This window comes from Calypte anna, chromosome 19 (genome assembly GCF_003957555.1).
Source record: "Calypte anna isolate BGI_N300 chromosome 19, bCalAnn1_v1.p, whole genome shotgun sequence".
In the NCBI taxonomy this organism is placed as follows: domain Eukaryota; kingdom Metazoa; phylum Chordata; class Aves; order Apodiformes; family Trochilidae; genus Calypte; species Calypte anna.
The window spans coordinates 3326004-3343796 of record NC_044264.1 but is presented as its reverse complement, the minus strand read 5'-3'; the positions used below and the strand labels follow the sequence as shown (position 1 = coordinate 3343796).

At 54.3% G+C, this 17793-nt stretch overlaps 2 protein-coding genes across 2 annotated transcripts; both read left to right on the top strand.

The window, feature by feature from the left end:
- The first annotated feature begins 3276 nt into the window (after window positions 1–3276).
- LOC103535868 (fibrinogen-like protein 1-like protein) lies at window positions 3277–8399 on the top strand. The gene is made up of 4 exons (XM_030462668.1): window positions 3277–3280; window positions 4901–5044; window positions 6881–6943; window positions 7771–8399. The coding sequence occupies exons 1-4, from the start codon at window positions 3277–3279 to the stop codon at window positions 8397–8399; spliced, it is 840 nt and encodes a 279-aa protein (XP_030318528.1).
- A 2677-nt stretch (window positions 8400–11076) lies between these two features.
- On the top strand, window positions 11077–14112 carry VPS37D (VPS37D subunit of ESCRT-I). The gene is made up of 4 exons (XM_030462748.1): window positions 11077–11260; window positions 12606–12777; window positions 13101–13183; window positions 13353–14112. The coding sequence occupies exons 1-4, from the start codon at window positions 11138–11140 to the stop codon at window positions 13791–13793; spliced, it is 819 nt and encodes a 272-aa protein (XP_030318608.1). The 5' UTR covers window positions 11077–11137; the 3' UTR covers window positions 13794–14112.
- Window positions 14113–17793: the final 3681 nt, after the last annotated feature.

The window sequence follows — 17793 nt, the reverse complement described above, 5'->3', positions numbered from 1 at the left end:
TCCCTGGGAAGGAGGCAGAGGGTCCCCATCCTCTCTCTGTGGGAGCAGGAGAAATGGTGAGTTAGGGGGTCCCTGGGAGCTGCAACCAGAGCCAACATCAGCGATGAGCAACACAACATCTCAGGTGTGAGGCCTGGGCCAGGGCTGGCAGGTAGATTGCTGAGTGATCCATCACAGCTGGCAACAGGAACATGGGCAAAATGGGTCATGGGGAGGAAATCGTGCCCTGCCCCTGCATACCGCAGGCTCCACTGGGCTGGTCCAAATAGAAGCAAACAATATTTCAAGGAAATACTTCCAGGAAAGAGTGGACAACTTAGCAGAGACCCCAGGTTGTACTTTGGCTGAAATTTCAGTGGATGGTATCTTCAAAGCTATCAAACAAAGGTTTTCTTAGCCTTGCTGACATGGGACCTTGTTCTGAGATAGCTGCAAGAGGACCTCTGAGCAGGTACAGGTGGGAAGCAGAGCTGAAGACAACAACCAAGCTTCAGGGGAGGAGAAGGAAGGCCTGAGCCAGCACTCTGGAATGCAAAGGATGGATGCTCCCCACAGGCCACTCAGAGGCCTAGGGTGAACCCTGAGGAGGTCATTGATGAGTGTTGGCAGAGATGAGTGTTGGCAACAGCTGCAGGCAAGGCAAGCAGTCAGCCAGATCCAAGATCCTGGTCAAATGGACAAAGTGCAAAAGATAAGGCTGGAGATAAACTACAGCATGGATCTGAGTGGTCCATCAAGGAAATAAACTGTCTACAGTGCAGGGCTAACATACATCCAGAAACAAGGTCAGAGAGGGACTGGGGACCATAGAGTGTGTCTCAGGTTAGGACTGAATACCCAGGGCTGGGGTGAAGGGTGAAATTCTCATCTGATCTCCAGGCCAAAGCAAAGGGTCAACTTAGATCCTCTGGGTTAGGGTTACATCTGTGTCAGTAGTGGATGTGTCAAGGAACTGAGGACCCACAACTTTCTTTTTTTTTGGTCTTCGACAGTCTCTTCCCTTACATCCATTGCCTCTCCTCCTGTTGCTGTGCACCCCCGAGGAGGGTCTCAGAATCACAGGGTGATAAAATGATTTGGGTTGGAAGGGGCCTCTGGAGGCCAGCTAGTCCAACCCCTGCTCAAATCGGATTTTAAAAATCAGGTTCTTATCCAGTGAAGCCTTGAACACCTCTGAGAATCCCACAGCCTCCCTCTGAGCACCTGTCCCACTATTTTCCAACATCAGTCCATGTCCCAAATCATATCCATTTTTTCTCATCCCACCATCATGCACCTCCTTCAACAGCCTGGGGCCATGCCTGCCATATCTTGTTGCCTGCTCTTCTCCAAGGTGGAGCAATCCCACTTCCCTGAGATCCTCCTGACACATCCTGAGCTCCAGGCTCCTGGACAGCCTGGGGGCCTCTGCTGGAACTGCTCCACTCTGTTTCTTATCATGAAAAGGTCTAAAATGAGACACAGTGCTCAGAGGAACCTGGGTCCATCTGCTCTCCACCCTCTCAGAAGGCAGCACAAGATCCCATCTCATCCTGCTCTTCTCCAGGATGAACAAGTCCATCTTTCTCAGCCTGTCCATGTATGTCATGCACTCTGGAGTTTTAGTCCCTTTTGTGTATGGGGAAGTCTTGCCCAGGGCACAGCACCAAAGCTGTCCTATCACTTGTGGAAGCTGAAAATCCTCCTTCCCTCACTCTCCTGGCTGAATTTTTTTCCCAGATGCAGCCCAGGAGCAGCAATAAAAACAGATCTGTGCCACAACTCAGAAATACACCAAGCAGGAGCTGGGCCCCAAGACAAAGTTGAAATTTCAGAGCAAAACCCTCTGTGGCTTTCCCCCTGTCTGCTTTGCAGGTCCTGCCCCAAACACCAGCCACAACCTCCTGGGGCCAGGGCCTGGAAGCTGTGAGTGGAGCCCAGCTGAGGGTTGGTGTCTGCAGGGCATGCACAGGAGCCACCCTGACAAGGCAGGATCATAGGATCACAGGATGGTTTGGGTTTAAAGGAACTTTCAAGCTCATCTAACCCACTCCCCTGCGGTGAGCAGCGACATCTTCAACTACACCAGGGTGCTCAAAGCCCCATCCAACCTGACCTGGAATGTTTCCAGGGACTGAGCCCTCACCACCCCTCTGGGCAACCTGAGCCAGGGTCTCACCACCCTCAGTGTAAAATGTCTTTCTAATAGCTGGTGTAAATCTGCCATCTTTCATTTTAAACCCGTCATTCCTTGTGTTATCACTAAGGCCCTACTAAAAAGTCCCTCCCCGTCTTTCTTATAAACCCCTCCAGGCACTGGAAGGGCCTCCAAGGTCTCCTCAGAGTCTTCTCCAAGATGATCCCCAACTCTCTCAGCCTGACTCCAGAGCAGAGGTGCTCCAGCCCTTGGATCATCTCCGTGGCCTCCGCTGGACTCAGGAAGCCATCCTGCAAGCAATCAGCCCTTGCCAAAACCCCGTCCTGCTGCTGCATGGGCTCTGGCCACCTGGGTCTGTCCAGCACAAGATGGATTCTGGGGTACAGAAATCCTCAGAATTCAGAATACTGCGGATGTCAGTCCCTAAGAAAAGGATGGTCTGGAATTTTCTGTGGAGAAACCATGGTATGAGCACTCCATGTAGCAGAGAAAGGCTTGAGGTGAGACCATTTTACATCAGCATCAGGTCACCACTCCATGGGAAGGGACCTGGGGAACCTCCACGGACCTTGCGCAAGGGGCAGCCCGGCCTGGCCTTTCTGAACTGCAGAGCACAGATTGCCAGGAACACTGGAGTACCTCTTCCCTGAAGGGTCTGACAGGGTCCCCAGGAGCTGTTGGGCTCAATGCCTGCTCTGGAGAGAGCAATTTTCGTCTGATACTTGATTTCCATTCAGGAGGGGCAATGCCGGCTGGGTGTTTGCTTACCCAGATGTTGAAATGTGCAGAGGAGCCCATGGGATGCCATTCCCTGGGGAAACCCTTTAGGGACAGCCAGGATCTGTGAACTGTGCTTGCTTTAAGGTACTTGGCTTATTGGCACCAAATTATTTGCTTTGCCTGAGCAGAAAGCTCTTCACCTTGCCCAGACACAGCCCCCATTGTCTGAGGGTGTTGCGGGGTGAAGAGAAGATAAGGGTTAAGCCACCAATCCTGTTGCCAGCCAGCAGGACACAAGTGCTGGGGTTTAGGTCTTGTGCCTCCACCCCCCCAACCTGCCCAGCCCTATAATAACTTTCAGGACACCCCTCCAGCCAGGGCAAAGCCACTCAGCTCCACAGGGTCCCTGCAGAGACAGCATGGGTGAGTGTGGGGTGGGATGGGGTGGGATGGGCATCACCACTGCTTTGTGGCTGCATGTCACAGGGCTTTGTCTTCACACCATGCCCCAGCCATCCCAGAGCATCCCAGTGCACAGTCTGTGACATTTCCTTGGGCTTGCTGTGCTCTGGGCTGGGAGGTAGAGCAGGAGTCTGCATGTTCTGCATGTTCTGTGTCAGCATAGCCAGGTAGCCCATTTTGCCAGCCTCATATTTACTAAATATTCTCTGCACTTTTTGGTTCGCAAGGAGAGTATTAAATAGCCTAGAACAGAAAATTAATTTTTTAATACATATATTCTTGCTTAAGGAGCAATATTGAGTAGGTATCAAGGCTAGAATAGATGCTCAAAAGCAAACTGCTGTCCCCAGAAACACAGCCAGGAGGGGCTGATATTCTGCCCTGCAGCTCCTTCCCACCTGGAGCTCTCATGGACAGTCCTGGGGGAATTGGCCAGCAGTGGAGGGATCATTGCTTCCCTGGTGGTCTAGAGAAGAAGTATCTTTAAACATGCCTCTAAACACAAGTGTACCAAGATACTAAATGCTACGTAGGAACTGAGATGCAAATGAGCTGGAGTGCAATGTGTTTTCAAAGACTTTTACTGTAAAACTGAAACCAGCACTAGGGCTTGGGATGGCTCTGAGCATTCCCAGAAAGTGCTGCTTTTCCCTAGGGCAGCAGTTCCAGGCTGCAGATCTGCAGGCTCAATGGCATCATTGAGCATTTCCCATCTCAGGCACCTCAGGGAATGGTGCCAAGCCCAGCTACCCCAGGGCAGCACCACAGCTTTGGCTCTGCTCCTTTTCCAGCAGGGGAGGGATCACATTGGTAATCTGCCAGGGTGAGCCACGTGTCAGAGCACCAAGAGATTTCCCCATGGGCAGATGCCATCTCACTCTCTAGGAACCATGATAAACTTCCTATTATTTTATTTAGATTTAATGTTGTAAACAGTGTGCTGGTTTTCCAAGCTGCTCTGCACAAGGGCAGACCTGAGGAGCTGGCTACACATGTAAATTTTGAAGAAGCCATATAAAAATTATAAAAGACATAATAAAAAATATAAAAGACATAAAAGACATTACAGCCAGGCAGTAATTCCTGTAAGTTTGTGCCACCCCTCTCAGTCATGCTGCTTTCATGCAGAGCAGAGAAGTACCCAGATGCCTGCCTGGGACCTGTTCCCACCCCAGGCATCTGGGTTCTTTCTGCTTACAAACCTGGGCTGGAGGCAGGGATAGTCCCAGCTTACACCACCCAGGGGCCAGGGGGAAAGGGGATTCCTCCCTTCATGCTCACCCTGCTTGTTATCTGCAGCCCCAAAACTTAGATTTTAGCAGGAGTTCTTGTTACAGGGTTTGGACAAGGTTTTCACATTTCCCAGCACCAGCAGGTACCACCACTAATGATTCCTGCTGATGAGTGTATAGCAGCCCATCAAAATGAGTGAATTTGGGTTTGTGGCTCCAAGCGGGAGTTCTGCATTTAAATAATTTTATTTTCCTACATCACTCTTCAAGTAAAGGATTCAAATGGAATTTGTGGCTCTGTAATGTAAGAGTTGTGACCTCTTCTTTTCCCAATCTCTTCCTATTTCAGCTACCCGGCGCCTTTGTCTCCTGCTTTTCACCTGCCTGCTGACCCTGGCAACATCTCTTCCAGTCTTTGAGGTTATGAACCTGCATCTGCTCAATGGCACTGTGGATGACATTATGAATGCTCCTCCCGAGGGCTCAGAGCCAGGTAAGTATAGCAGGGAGACAGGAATGGGCAAACAGGGTCATGTTCAGTCAGATCCTACCCAGAGCCACTCAGCAGCCTAACCACGTCTGTAACGTGGAGAAAGAAGTAAATCCTGCTCTCTGAGTGGACAATATCAGTGCAGGCAGAACAAGAATCATTTCAGAGTCCTCCTCTGCTTGCTGCCTGTCTCTTCTGGGTGCTGTGAAGTTCTTCTCCCAGAAGTCCAAAGTCCAGAGTTCAAAGAATCTCAGGAGAAGGGACAGGTTTGGTCTCATTGGCAGCAAGACTGAGCCAAGGGTATTCTGAGCCATGGGCTGTTCCATGGGAAAGCCCTGGTAAAGGTGTTAAGGCAGAGGAGATGGGGATCAGTAGCTACCTGTGGAAATCACAGGGTCAGCAGAGAACTGAATTCAAGAATTGAATACAAGGAAGAACAAAGTGAAGTTACTAAAAGGAGTCTAAAGTAGTGACAATGACAAAGAGGAGTCAAACAGATGTTGGCACAGAGCAATGTGCAAATCCTGGGGTATATTGGAGCAATGAGGAAGCCTCCAAGAAATGCTCTTGGAATAACACTGGGGGCTGTGGGTGGTGCATGGTACAACAGAAAGCTGGGTCCCTCCCAAGTGAGGAAGAAGAGTTCTTGGCAGCCAAGCTCAAGGGTCAAGTGTTTGCTGCTGGTTCCACATCAGCCTTCCCTGTAAAGATCTGCAGCTGGGGAACCACTGGCACAGGGAGCAATCATGACCAAGGCAAGAGCTTGGGCTTCACTGAGAACTGAAAGTCTGAGTAGAGAAAGAGAGTTTGCTCTGGGCTTCACACTCATCTCTTGCCCAGCCTGCTGGTGGGGTGGTCTGAAAACATGAGCACCATCAACATGGGATGGGTAAGCAGGGAGGCAAGCCAGAGGAGACAGGATAACATTCAAAACTCTGGACTTGTGGAGGAGTGCTTACAAATGGGTGGGAAGTGAAGGCAGAAAGAAGCGGGGGCAGCTGGTGTCTTAGGAAGGCAACATGAGTGGACAGCTTCATATGACTGCAGTGAATACCATGGAAGGAAAGTCCTCCACACCATGTTATGTGACTATTTCCACTCTGCAGGGGCTCAGGACAACCACCATGTTCACTGGTGGACTTCAAGATACATTTGGAGACAATCAAAAGGAAAGGGGTCAAAAATCTGGCAGGAAGACTGTGTCAGGGAAGGCTGAAGAATGCGGTGGTTTAGCCCCAAAATCAGAAGACCATGGAGGAGGAAATGAAAGCAATATTACAGTCTGCAGGAAAAAGGTGCTCTGGATGTAGTAAAAGAAGGAATGGGCTTATACACAGTGCAAGAGGTTTCAGCTAAACACTTTGTAAGGGCAGGGCAAACACAGAAATAGTTTTTATGATTCTATCAGCCTGTGATTTGTTCCTCTGTTTTGTAGCCATTAATGGATAAACACAAGATATCCTTGCAAAAGATTTGCATTAATCCATCCTAAACCATCCTTACTTCCACAACACCCTTCAAATTCCCTTTGGAGGCAGCTGAACAGTCTCTCTCCCAACTCCTGACACCTGCACCAATTTTCCTGTGTCTGCTTTCCTGTTTGTTCCCCCTTTATTCACTCTTCTTCCCGAGCTCCTTCCTAATTGCTTCTCCTACACTTTAACAATCATCTTCCAACCACCAACAGACCAACACCTGGAATGGTGAAGTCTCTCTGGAACCAGGAGCCATGACAGAAGAACAGGAATATCACCTGTAGAAGATTGTGCTCTCCAAGCAGGGATTTGAGATGTCTACTCTCAATGCTCACTCCTCTCTCCTTTGTTTTTTTTAATTCAGATGATGGTGACAACCACCTTAGGCAGGTCCGAGACGTTGCCCCCCGCCAGCCAGCAGGCCATGGTGAGTCTTTTCTCAAGGAGTGCATCTGCTCATAAAGTTTCAGCAAACAGAAGCTCATGAAGAGCTCTCAGCCCCCTTAGCCTGTGTCCTACATCTGGCAGGCTTCTCCCAGAAAAAACACTGATTTTCTGATGGGCTACAGAGGTGCCACAGCTCCTAACTTGGGGGGAACTCTATTAGCAGCCATGTCCTGGGCCCAGTAATTGCTGAGGATCTTTAGCACGTGGAATTTTCCACCTAAAGATCTGCACTGGAAAGTGATGATTTGTTACTGGCCTCTGGGAAGTGGTGACAGGTTATTGTCCTGTTTTCACTCGACAGCTGATGAGAAGACAAGGTAAGAGAGGGACTGACTGTGTTACTGAACTGACAGGGTCAGCAGTAGGCCATAGGATCCCTGGATGGGAAGAACCAGAAGCAGAGGTACTGGGAGTGGAGCAAGTCCCTGCCCAGGAGTGTGTAGGAGTGATCAGCTGGTTGTTGTATAAAGGGCTGACACTCTGGATCATGAAAAGACCATAACCAAATCAAGCAAGTCAGGAATTATCCAATGAGCTGCTCGGTAAGCCCACAGAAAACAGATGGATTTTTCCCTGTTGAGATGCCAAGGGCTGATCCAATGATCAGCTCTGTGGATGTCTTGATCATGAGTCCAGGGTTTCTGAGATACCTGTGAAGGGCTAAAGAAGATTATTTCAAGAGTTTGCTGTGCTCCTGTGAGCACATGTCACGCGTGCAGCCCCAGGGTGTGTGTGCAGCAGGGTGCAGCCACGGGTGCTTTCGGTGTCTCCTTGTGGGAGCCTCCATCACCCCCTCTCCTGCCTCAGGTTGGCCCAAGGACTGCAGCGAGCTCCCTGCCGGCAGCCACAGCGGCATCTACATCATCCAGCCCAAGGGACTGCACCACCTCGTGGTGTACTGCGAGATGAATGCCACCAAGGGGGGCTGGACCGTCATCCAGAGGAACCAGAGGGACACTCCTGTCACCTGGGCTGAGTCCTGGACCACCTACAAGTACGGCTTCGGGAACGTCCGCACCGAGTACTGGCTGGGCACTGAGTACATCCATCAGATCTCCAAGCAGAAGGTCTACCAGGTCAGGTTTGTCATCCAGGACTCGGCAGACAACATCCATATTGCAGACTACAACCTCTTCTTCGTGGAAGATGAGCCCCACGGCTACCGGCTGAGGCTGGGGGCCTACGAGGGGACTGCAGGGGATGCCATGACCTCAGACAATCCCAAAACCATGCACGACAACATGAAGTTCTCTACAAAGGATCGGGATCAGGACACCTACAGTAAGAACTGTGCCTACAGCTACGAGGGGGGGTGGTGGTTCTCCTCCTGTTACTCTGTACGGCTGAATTTCAAGGGTGGAATGTCATGGGGCAGCCTGTGCAAAGGGAACTGCAAGTCCTCCCTTATCCTCATCAAACCAGCTACCTACTGCTAGTGCTGCCACCCTCTCCTGTCCTCACTGGACACTCTGCAAAGGCTCTGCATGGCCACAGACCTTGAGCCTCCCTGGAGCAGAGAGGGGAGCCCAAGGGTGGTAGGTTTTAGTGAAAGGCCACTTTCCCATTCCTCCCCTTAGTGCAGGCTTCCCCTCTGCTGAGCTCTTTTCCCCTGTGCTTGCCATTGATTCCTTGTTACTATGTTCATAATCAAGAATAAAAAAAATTTTAAAAAACTTGTGAAATTTTTGGATTCCACATGTACTTCCCCTGTGGGAGGAAGACACTCAGCCTGGAGTGACTTTTCATACCTTCTCAGCTGCCTCCAGAATTCATAGCAAGAAAAAAGCCACATGCCACAAATTTCCATGTATTCCATGTCTCTCTGCAGTGTCTGGTAAAGCATCCCAATAAATTTTTTCCTTGAGCTCATTCTCTGCTAAGGAATGTCTGTTCTGCATCTCTGATGTGTTTCCACTGGGACCCCAGATATGCCGTATCAGGTGCTGGGACTGGAGTCCTGGGGTTTGTGGAGGGAAGAAACATGGAGGGATTCTCACAAGGATGGATTTAAGAAGAGTAAGTCAAGTTACACTGAGGTAAAGGACTGTGAGCAAAACAGAGGGGCTCAGATGGGTCCTGTCACCTGGAAGAACCTTCCCACAACATCATCATAGTCCAGGGTCAAAAGCTGTGGCATTGTCCTGGTGCCAAAGTCCTGGTCCTGCTGAGTCTGTGAGGATCTGCTCCTTGCACAGTCATGCTTTGGTCCTGCAGAAACATGATTTTGAAGCCAATCTGTCTGCTGGGCAGAGACAGTGAATTGAAATGGAAGCAAAAAAGAAGTGGGTTAGATGTTAGGAGGTGCTAATGAGGGAATTACAGGAATTGGGTCACCATACCCAAGTTTTTGAGACCAATTTAGATGAATGTTTGCTAGGAAAAGTGCAGAGCTGATGCTGTGAGGCTCTGCAGGACAAGGCCCCTTTGGGTCCTCCATCCCACAACACTCTGGCACTGCCAGAACAAACTGTTTGAGATGCACTTTCACCTTTGCAATCCATTTCTGGCTTTGTCTTGGGGTGGCAGAGCACCAGCTGTGAGTTCTACTTCAAGGCCAAGAGTGCTCTTGGCTTTGGAAGGTGTCCCCAGTTGGCTTTGGAAGGTGTCCCTTCAGGGACTCTGCAGTGTCAGGTGGCCCTCTCCAGAGATGGGAGCATCTCCAGGCTTGGTGCTGGATTGGGCACCCAAAAATTCAAGGAGACATAGCCCTCTGTAGCCTGGTCTGGTTTGGGGATCAACTCTGCCATGCAGAGGTTGGACTAGAGAGCCCAGGGGTACCTCTCCCAACTCCAGTTACCCTCGGTGACACAGAGGGACATTCCCTCTGAGCAAAGGCCATGCTGGCACCACAGCACAGGGAGGGGGCATTGGGCATCCCTGGGAAGGACCTGACCTGCTGGAAAAGAAGCATTTCTGCACCAAGAGGATGAGATGGTAGCTGGAGGATGGCTGTCAGGAAGTTGCCCCCCACAACAGGCTCAGTGACGTCAGGTGGCACTGAACAGGCTGTGAAATGACACTTCTGGGTCTCTAGGCTCTCCAGCTGACAGGCAGAATTTGAATTGCTTTTGCCTTTCCAGTTTAAGGAGTGAATGTTTCTCATCCCATCAGTTCTCTCTTCTTCTGGGGCTCTCTAAAGGCAGCAGAGAGAGACACAGGCCAGGAGGTGCAGGAATCCTAAAATATCCTCAGAGTACAACTGGGCTGGCACCCTCCGACTCAGGAGGGGGTACTCAGGGGGTGGGTGTCTCTGCATTGCTGCCTTGTCCCTCCACCACAGCACATCCCAGTGAGCTGACAGGTTCCCATCTCCCCTTCAGCAGCACCAGCTCCATACAGCTTCTGATTCCAAGCTGCCCATCCAAATGCTTCCTAAATCCTGCTGGGCTCTTGGCCACCCAACAGCAATGACCTCCAGCTCCCAGTGGCTTCCAGTGGCTCCAGCACCTCCTGCTCCCCAGTGGCAGCTTCCCTTCACCCAGCTCCCTGGTGGTTTGAGGTGACACGGGAAGGACATTGACTGCTGTCTCTCTCCCACCAGGTATTCACTCCACAGCCAGGACAGAGCAGCCCCTGCTCCAGGGGCAGTTCCTGGCTGTCCCTACACCTCTGCTCCCCAGAAGTTTCCCACCTCCCGAGTTACTTTTCCCCAGCTTCTCCACCGCATCTTTTATTTAAAGAGTAAGAACAGGGCAAGACAGCAAGGGGAGGTTCCAGCTCAGAGATGTCCTGGTAGCCCTCAGGCAGGTTTCTGCTTCCTGAAATACTTCTTCATATATTTGTCTCTGAATCCTTTCAAATATTTAGTGACCACAACAACACCCTGCGGAGAGCAGCTCCCATGACGAGGGGGGCAGCTCCCAAGGGATTGAGGTGGATCTGCAGTGCAGGAATCCCCAGAGCAGGGTGCTCAGTGGAGGGTGCAGTGCTAGGTGCAGTGCTAGGTGCAGTGCGGGGGTGCAGTGCGGGGGTGCAGTGCGGGCTGCAGTGCGGAGGTGCAGTGCTGACTCCCCCCAGCCGGGGGCGGTTCGGTGCAGACCCGCATCTCCCTGGGCTCAGCAGCGGTTCCTTTAACACCGGCGGAGGCGGGCGGGGGGCGGGGGCTGCTCCCGGTGGCGGGGGCGGGCGGGCGGGCAGGGGGTGTCCCGGCCCGTGCCCACCCGAGTCCCGGCCCATGTCCCGGCCCCCGGCACCCCCCGGCTCCCCGCGCCGTTTCGGGGCGCTCAGCACCGCGCAGCTCCGCGCCCTCCTGCAGGACGAGCCCCGGCTGCAGCGAGCCGCCCGCCTCAGCAGGAAGGTACGGGCGGGGGTCGGGGGCTTGGGGGGAGCCCGGGGGGGTCGGTGTCCCGCAGCATGGCCCCGCGGGGCAATCCCGGTGCGGGATGGAGCCGCGCCCGGGCCGGGCATCCCCCGACGGTCCTTGTTTTCCCTGTGACACCTGAAATGGCGCCCGCCGAGCCCGAGGAGCAGCCCCGGGCCACCAAACCCTCGAGCAGGGCCACAACCCCGAGGGGATGGGGGCCCTGGGGGTCTGGCAGCCCCTGGCCCCTCGCCGTGCCCCCCACTCCTGACTCCATCCCGGCAGCCGGGATGAGCCCCCCCCCGGCTCCAGCCGGTCCCGGGGCTCCTCTGCGAGACCCAATCAGGTTATTTTAACAGCATTCTCTGCCTGATTACAGCATCTTTCCCCTGGGCCTCTCTCAGAGCACAGCCCAGCACCATGTTTGGGTGGGCAGAAGATGGGGTGTGTGTCCCTCCTGACACCCCCGATAACGAGCGAGGCCTTTCCCGTGCAGAGGGTTCGGTAGTTTTGACACATTCTGGGTCAGCTGCCCTGAGCTGTGGGTAGCCCAGACACAGCCACTGCCTCCCCTCTGCCCTTCCCAGGTGAAGCAGAAAGGTGGGGACAGTGCAGGAGGAGGGGGTTTGCCCTGGAATGGAGCTGGACCCCCTCCCAGCAGGCTGCCAGCTCTGGCTGGTTCTGCCCATTTCACAGAATAACAGGATGGTTTGGGTTGGATGGACTCATCCAGCCCAACCCCTGCAGTGAGCAGGGACACCTTAACCACATCAGGGTGTTCACAGCCCCATCCAGCCTGGTCTGGAATGTTTCCAGGGATAGATCCAGCCTGCTCTGGGATGTTTCCAGGGATGGAGCACCCACCACCCTTCTGGGCAACCTGGGCCAGGGTCTCACCACCCCCACTGTAAAAATTTCTTTCTAATATCCAGTCTATATGTCCCCTCTTTTATGATTTTAAACCTCTCTGATGGTTTCAAATCATCACCCTTTGTCCTATCACTAAAGGCCCTACTAAGAATCACAGAAAATGAGGGGTTGGAAAGGACCTTGAAAGATCATCCAGTCCAACCCCCTGCCAGAGCAGGGTCAGCTCTAGCAGGTCACACAGGGATACATCCAGGTGGGGTTGGAATGTCTCCAGAGAAGGAGATTCTGTGTGCCAGGGCTCTGTCATCCTCACAAGAAGTTTGTCCCCATCTTTCTTATGAGCCCCTTTAAGTGAAGGCTGCGATCCCAATCCCTGGAGCCCAACTCTCAGCCTGGCTCCAGAGCCTCGGATCATTTGTTGTGTCCTGTTTCTCTCGGTACTGACACGTGGCCCCTCTGCCCTTCCCCACAGTTCCAGAGCCTGCAGCTGGAGCGGGAGATGTGTTTGGCTTCCAACTGCAGCCTGGCCAAGGTGAACCTCTCCCTGCGCCCTCGGCTGGAGGATGGGAAAGCTTCCTTGGCCATCAAGTACCAGGAGCTGCAGGAGATCCGGGAGCTGTGCTGGGACAAGCAGCAGCGCCTGGGTGAGTGAGTGAGTGAGGGGATGGGGCAAGGCAGAGCCTGGCACAGCCACAGCAGCCCACATTAACATGAGGGACCCCCAGGTGGGCTCAGCACCCTCGAACCTACCCCAGGGAAATGGCCTAGCCATGATCAGGAGCAGTGGGGGTGATGCTGATCCCTAACCCTCAGCTGGGCTGATTCCATGATAGGATGCAGGCTTGGGTGTGCAGGTGGCTCCAGGGATGTGTTTGGGGGTGGGGGGCTTAGTGCTTGGGGTTGGGAAGCATCACAGTGGGGGCATCCTGGGGGAGGTTTGTTGCAGCTCTATCTCCTCCTGACACAGAGTTGTATCTGGAGAAGTGGAGCCCACAGAGTGCCCTGGGACGGCTCCAAGCCAGACTCGAAGCCTCCGAGGCAGAGTCAGAGGTGAGACCCCCATAGTGCAGCCCCTTCCTTACCTGACCCACAGACTCCTCTCTGTGCTCTCCCTTGTGCCAGGCCCTGGAGAAGAGCTCAGGGTCTGGGGGTTGCTCAGCTGTCTGTGCTCCCTCCATGGCCCCCCAGCTCCGATGCTGTCCCCCTGCCCATCCCACAGGCACAGGTAGAGCAGTTCCTGGCCCAGGACCTGCCTCTCACCTCCTTTCTGGAGTCCTTCTGCCAGAGCCGTACGCGCTCCCACATCTGCCGGACACAGCTGGAGAAACTGCAGGAGCTGCTGCAGAAGGAGGGGTCTGGCAGGGACCCCGTGGGTCACCCAGATGCCTTGGCTAGCTCAGCACCCATCCGCCTTGCCCCACTGTGGAGCGGAGGGGTCCCCAAAGCCTTTGACCTCTCCCAAGGCTTCGTGCCCCCCTTCCCCATCCCCTCAGAGGCTGCTGTGCCCTTTGCCATGCCAGCTGCACCTCCCAGACACCACCTCCCAGCCCTGGGACAGCAGTCTGTACCTCCCTGCTCTGAAACCCCCCAGCCAGGCTCACCCCTGCACCCGGGGGGACACATCCCCCCCCTCAGCCCCCAGCAGCCCCCACACCGGTAGCAGGGCAGGGACAGGGAGATGTCCCTGCTCCTGGCCCTGTGCTGGAACCACCCTGGCTGGAGAGCAGCCAGTGGGGTGGGCACAGAACCAGGGGCTGTGGTGCCTGTTGGGCTGGCACAGGGGTGGGTGCTCACAGGGGGGTGGAGGTGGATGGCTGGGGTTTGGGATGGGCAGAGGGTCTTGGGGAGCTGCCTTGAAGGGGGGAGATCAAGGAGCAGGAACTGGGGGTGGGTGGTTTGTAGGGATGTTGGCGGGTGACAGCAGGGAAGAGGGCTCAGGAGCACTGGTGCCACGTGCTTCCTAAATAAAGGCTCTTTTCCACACTCTGAGTGACCCCTTGGCTCCAGCTATGACCCAAGAGATGGGAGAGGGTGGGGAGAAAGTGGCTGGGGGGGGGGAGCACTTGCCAGTCAAGGAGGATCACCAGGCATTGCACCTGCACTTGGCTCAGCCCAGCAGCACCCTGGGGAAAGCCACAGCCCCTCTGAGGGGGGCAGAGAGCCCAGGCAGGTGCCAGAGACCATCTCCCAGCAGCAGTGAATGGAGTGATAGGACAGGGGGGGATGGTTTCAAGCTGAAAGAGGGGAGATTGCAATTGGATATAAGGAAGTATTTGGTGTGAGGGTGCTGAGCCCCTAGTTGCCCAGGTTGCCCCTGTGGCTGCCCCATCCCTGGCAGTGTTGAAGGTTGGATGGGGCTTGGAGCACCCTGGGCTGTGGGAGGTGTCCATGGCAGGGGGGTGGAGGTTGTGATCTCTGAAGGTCCCCTTAATGCAGCTCCAGCCCTTCCCACAGATCATCCTGGGCTGGGGACAAAGTCCTGCATGGGCCACAAGACCAGGACATTGTCAAGAGGCAGGAGCTGGTAGCAGCACAGGGTGGTGATCCCTCTGTGTCTCCCTGCCAGCACCAAGTGCTGCCTGGGGCAGGGACAGCTCCAGAAGGGGTCTATAGCCCCCACTTGCCCCAGGGACAAAGCATGGCCACCAGGTGTGCCCCTGCATTAATTTCTGCACATGAATTAATTTCAGGAAGCAGCCTGGGGCCAGCTCAGCCTCTCTGCCCACTGGTGTGCAGCCAAACCTAGGAGGGGCTGGCATGGGAGCTCCCTGCCCCCCCAGCCTTGGTTTTTCAGGAGCCAGGCTGGGTTAGCAGCAGCCTCCAGCCCAGGAGGGACAGGACAGCTCAGAGAGAAGGGGTGAACCCAGGAAGATTCTTGGAGCTGCAAACTCTAAGGTTGGAGGGGGATGCAGAAGCCAGTGAGGGGGGTTCTAGTGTGCCCCAGCTGGGCCCCCCCTCTGTCCTGCCTGGCAGGCACTTGGCAGGCAGCAGGGCTGTTACCAAAAGAAACTCTATTAACAGTTAACTCTATTAACAGAGGAGTTGTCCCAGGGGATGCAGTGGAAGGGATGGGAACTTCCCCCCCTCCTCCCCCCTACATCCACAGGTGCTGCCAACCCTTTGTCCCTTCCCTGGGGGTTCAGAGCCACTGTGGGCCCAGCAGCAGCAGCCTGGGGTGCAGAGCTATGCCCCTTGGGCAGGTGGGAGCAGGGGCTGTCCCCTCACCACCCTCTCTGCCAGGGCTGTGAGGGACATCCCCCAGCACTGCCCAGGATACTGCTCACACACCCTGCACTTCCTCACCTCTGCTTCCCCCAGAGTCCTACCAGGAGCCAGGTTCAGCCCCTGCCTTCCCAAAGGGCAGCTCAGCTTCTCCCAAAGAAGGGAAAAGTCCCTATGGAGGCACTGAGACCCCAAGGCCACAGGCTGCAACCCCAGCAGCCATGGTGAGCAGCCCAGCACCCTGAGCCTGCACTTACAGGGACAGCAGCCCATGGGAAGGGGTTTAGAGGGGACTGGGAATGGGGTCTGCACTGACACTGAGCTGGGAAGGCTCAGGATGGGGGCTGCAGATCTAATCTCAACTTCTCAGGAGCTTTTGGTTGATTTAACTTAGTTTGTAACAGCATCCAATTACCAAGTGGTGATTAATTACTTAGTTTTCATTTTGCTTCCCTTTTGCAGTGGCATGGGGTTTGTTGTTTGCAGTTCAAGAGTGGGAAGGAGTAAGAAATTAGACAGAATAGGGTGGTACGTGAGGCCTCTCCAGCAATTCATCCTTGGGCAGTTCCCTTCAGTGACACAACCTCAGAGCATAAATGGGTGTCAGGGATAAGAGAGCGAGGACCTGGCACCAGCACACACCAGACATCACCCACTACAGGGGCAGATGTAACCTGGAGCTGCAGAGTAGGATGTGCTAGAAAATGTACAGAGGTGGCCTCAGTGGACTTGAGAGTGAGGAGGGAGAAATCCCCAGTGTGAACACCCCACTCCTCCCAGCCAAAGCCTCAAGAACTCCTGATGGTCCCCACATCCCCAGCTGCATCTAAGGGCACAGTCCAGGAGGGGGCTGTGTACCCCCTGTGACTGCAGTGTTACTGAGGTTGTTTTTGTAGGAACTGGATGTGTCCCCCAAAGGAGGAAAAGCACACAGCAGACCTGGGAGTGGAATCTGTTCCCTGCTGTGTCCCTTACCTGTGGCCACCTTGTCCCCATCTGCAGGAAGATGGGCTCTGTCTCCTCAAGGAAAGGACCCTCTGTGGCTCAGCACCCCCCAGGATCCATCGTTGCAGTCCCTGCCAAGGGCACAGAGCAGCTCCAGAGCTTCACCTCTGCTGCTTAGCTCAGACACAGCTGCCAGAGGAAGGTGCTGGAGCAGGGCACAAGCTCTGCCCCTCGATGCAAACTCCTCCTGGCTCCTCTCACTGACCTGCCTGGCAGTTCTGCAGCTTTGGAGCTCAGCATCCCATGGGCTGGAGCAGTGAATGTTCAGCTCTCCACAGCAGTGCTGCTCAGCCACTGCCACAGGAGTGAGAACGTGAGGTTTAAATACAGAGTTTGTTCCTCTGCAGTGGCCTCACACCTCCCACCAGCCTCACTTGTGCCCCGTTTCCTCTTCTTTTCCTCTTTGCCCCATGGTTTGTACAACTTGGACCCCATTGGATTGTACAACTCCCACAGGTCCCCTGCTGTCACACCCTGTATTTCCCTGAGCAGTTGTGCCACAGGCACCCTGCGTGGCTGAAGGAAAGGCACAGTGAGGTTCCTCCTGGCACCTCTGCATCCCAGGAACAGCTGGGGTAAGACAGGAAGGTGAGGACACCATTGACACAAGGAGACAAAAGAGGTGGATCCCAGGTATGCTGGGCTGTCGATTTGGATTAGCTCCAAATTTGGGCTCTTTGTGCCCAAGCTCCTGAAAACCTTCCTGGAGCAGAGGAGCACTGGGGCCTGACCAGAGGGAAGGTGGCACTGGGGAGCAGTACACATCATACCACCCCAGAACAGACTGGATGCTGCCCCAAGCACCCCCTGCAGGCCACACATCCCCCCCTCTGACCAAACCAAATTCTGCAGAATTCACAGCAGAGAATCACAGAATAATTTGGGTGGGAAGGGACCTCTCAAGGTCCCCCAGTCCAACCCCTGCAGTCAGCAGGGACACCCACACCCAGATCAGGGTGCTCAGAGCCTCCTCACCTTCAACATCTCCAGGGATGAGGCCTCAACCAACCCCCTGGGCAACATCTTCCAGTTTTCCACCCCCCTCATGGTGGTCAGGACCTTGTTCCTAACATCCAACCTAAATCTGCTTTTCTCTCATTAAAGCCATTGCCCCTCATCCCATCACTGGGAGCACATGAGTGCAGTGGGGTGAGCACAGAGGACACATCTCAAGTGCACAGCAACCTCCTGGGTCAGAACCTGAATGGAATGGATCTCCAGCAGGCAGGGGTGAAGTCCCCAGGGTCACCCTACCTGCTCCTACCCACTCCTGCTCAGCCTTCCCAACATGGCCCCAGGGAAACAGATCCCCCCCTCCCCACCCTCTTCCTCAACCTGAAACACCAGCCTGTCCCCTGCCCTCCATTTTCCAGCAAATACAAGGAAATATTTATCACCCAAGCCCACCAAAAAGTGAGAGGAGTCATTTCATC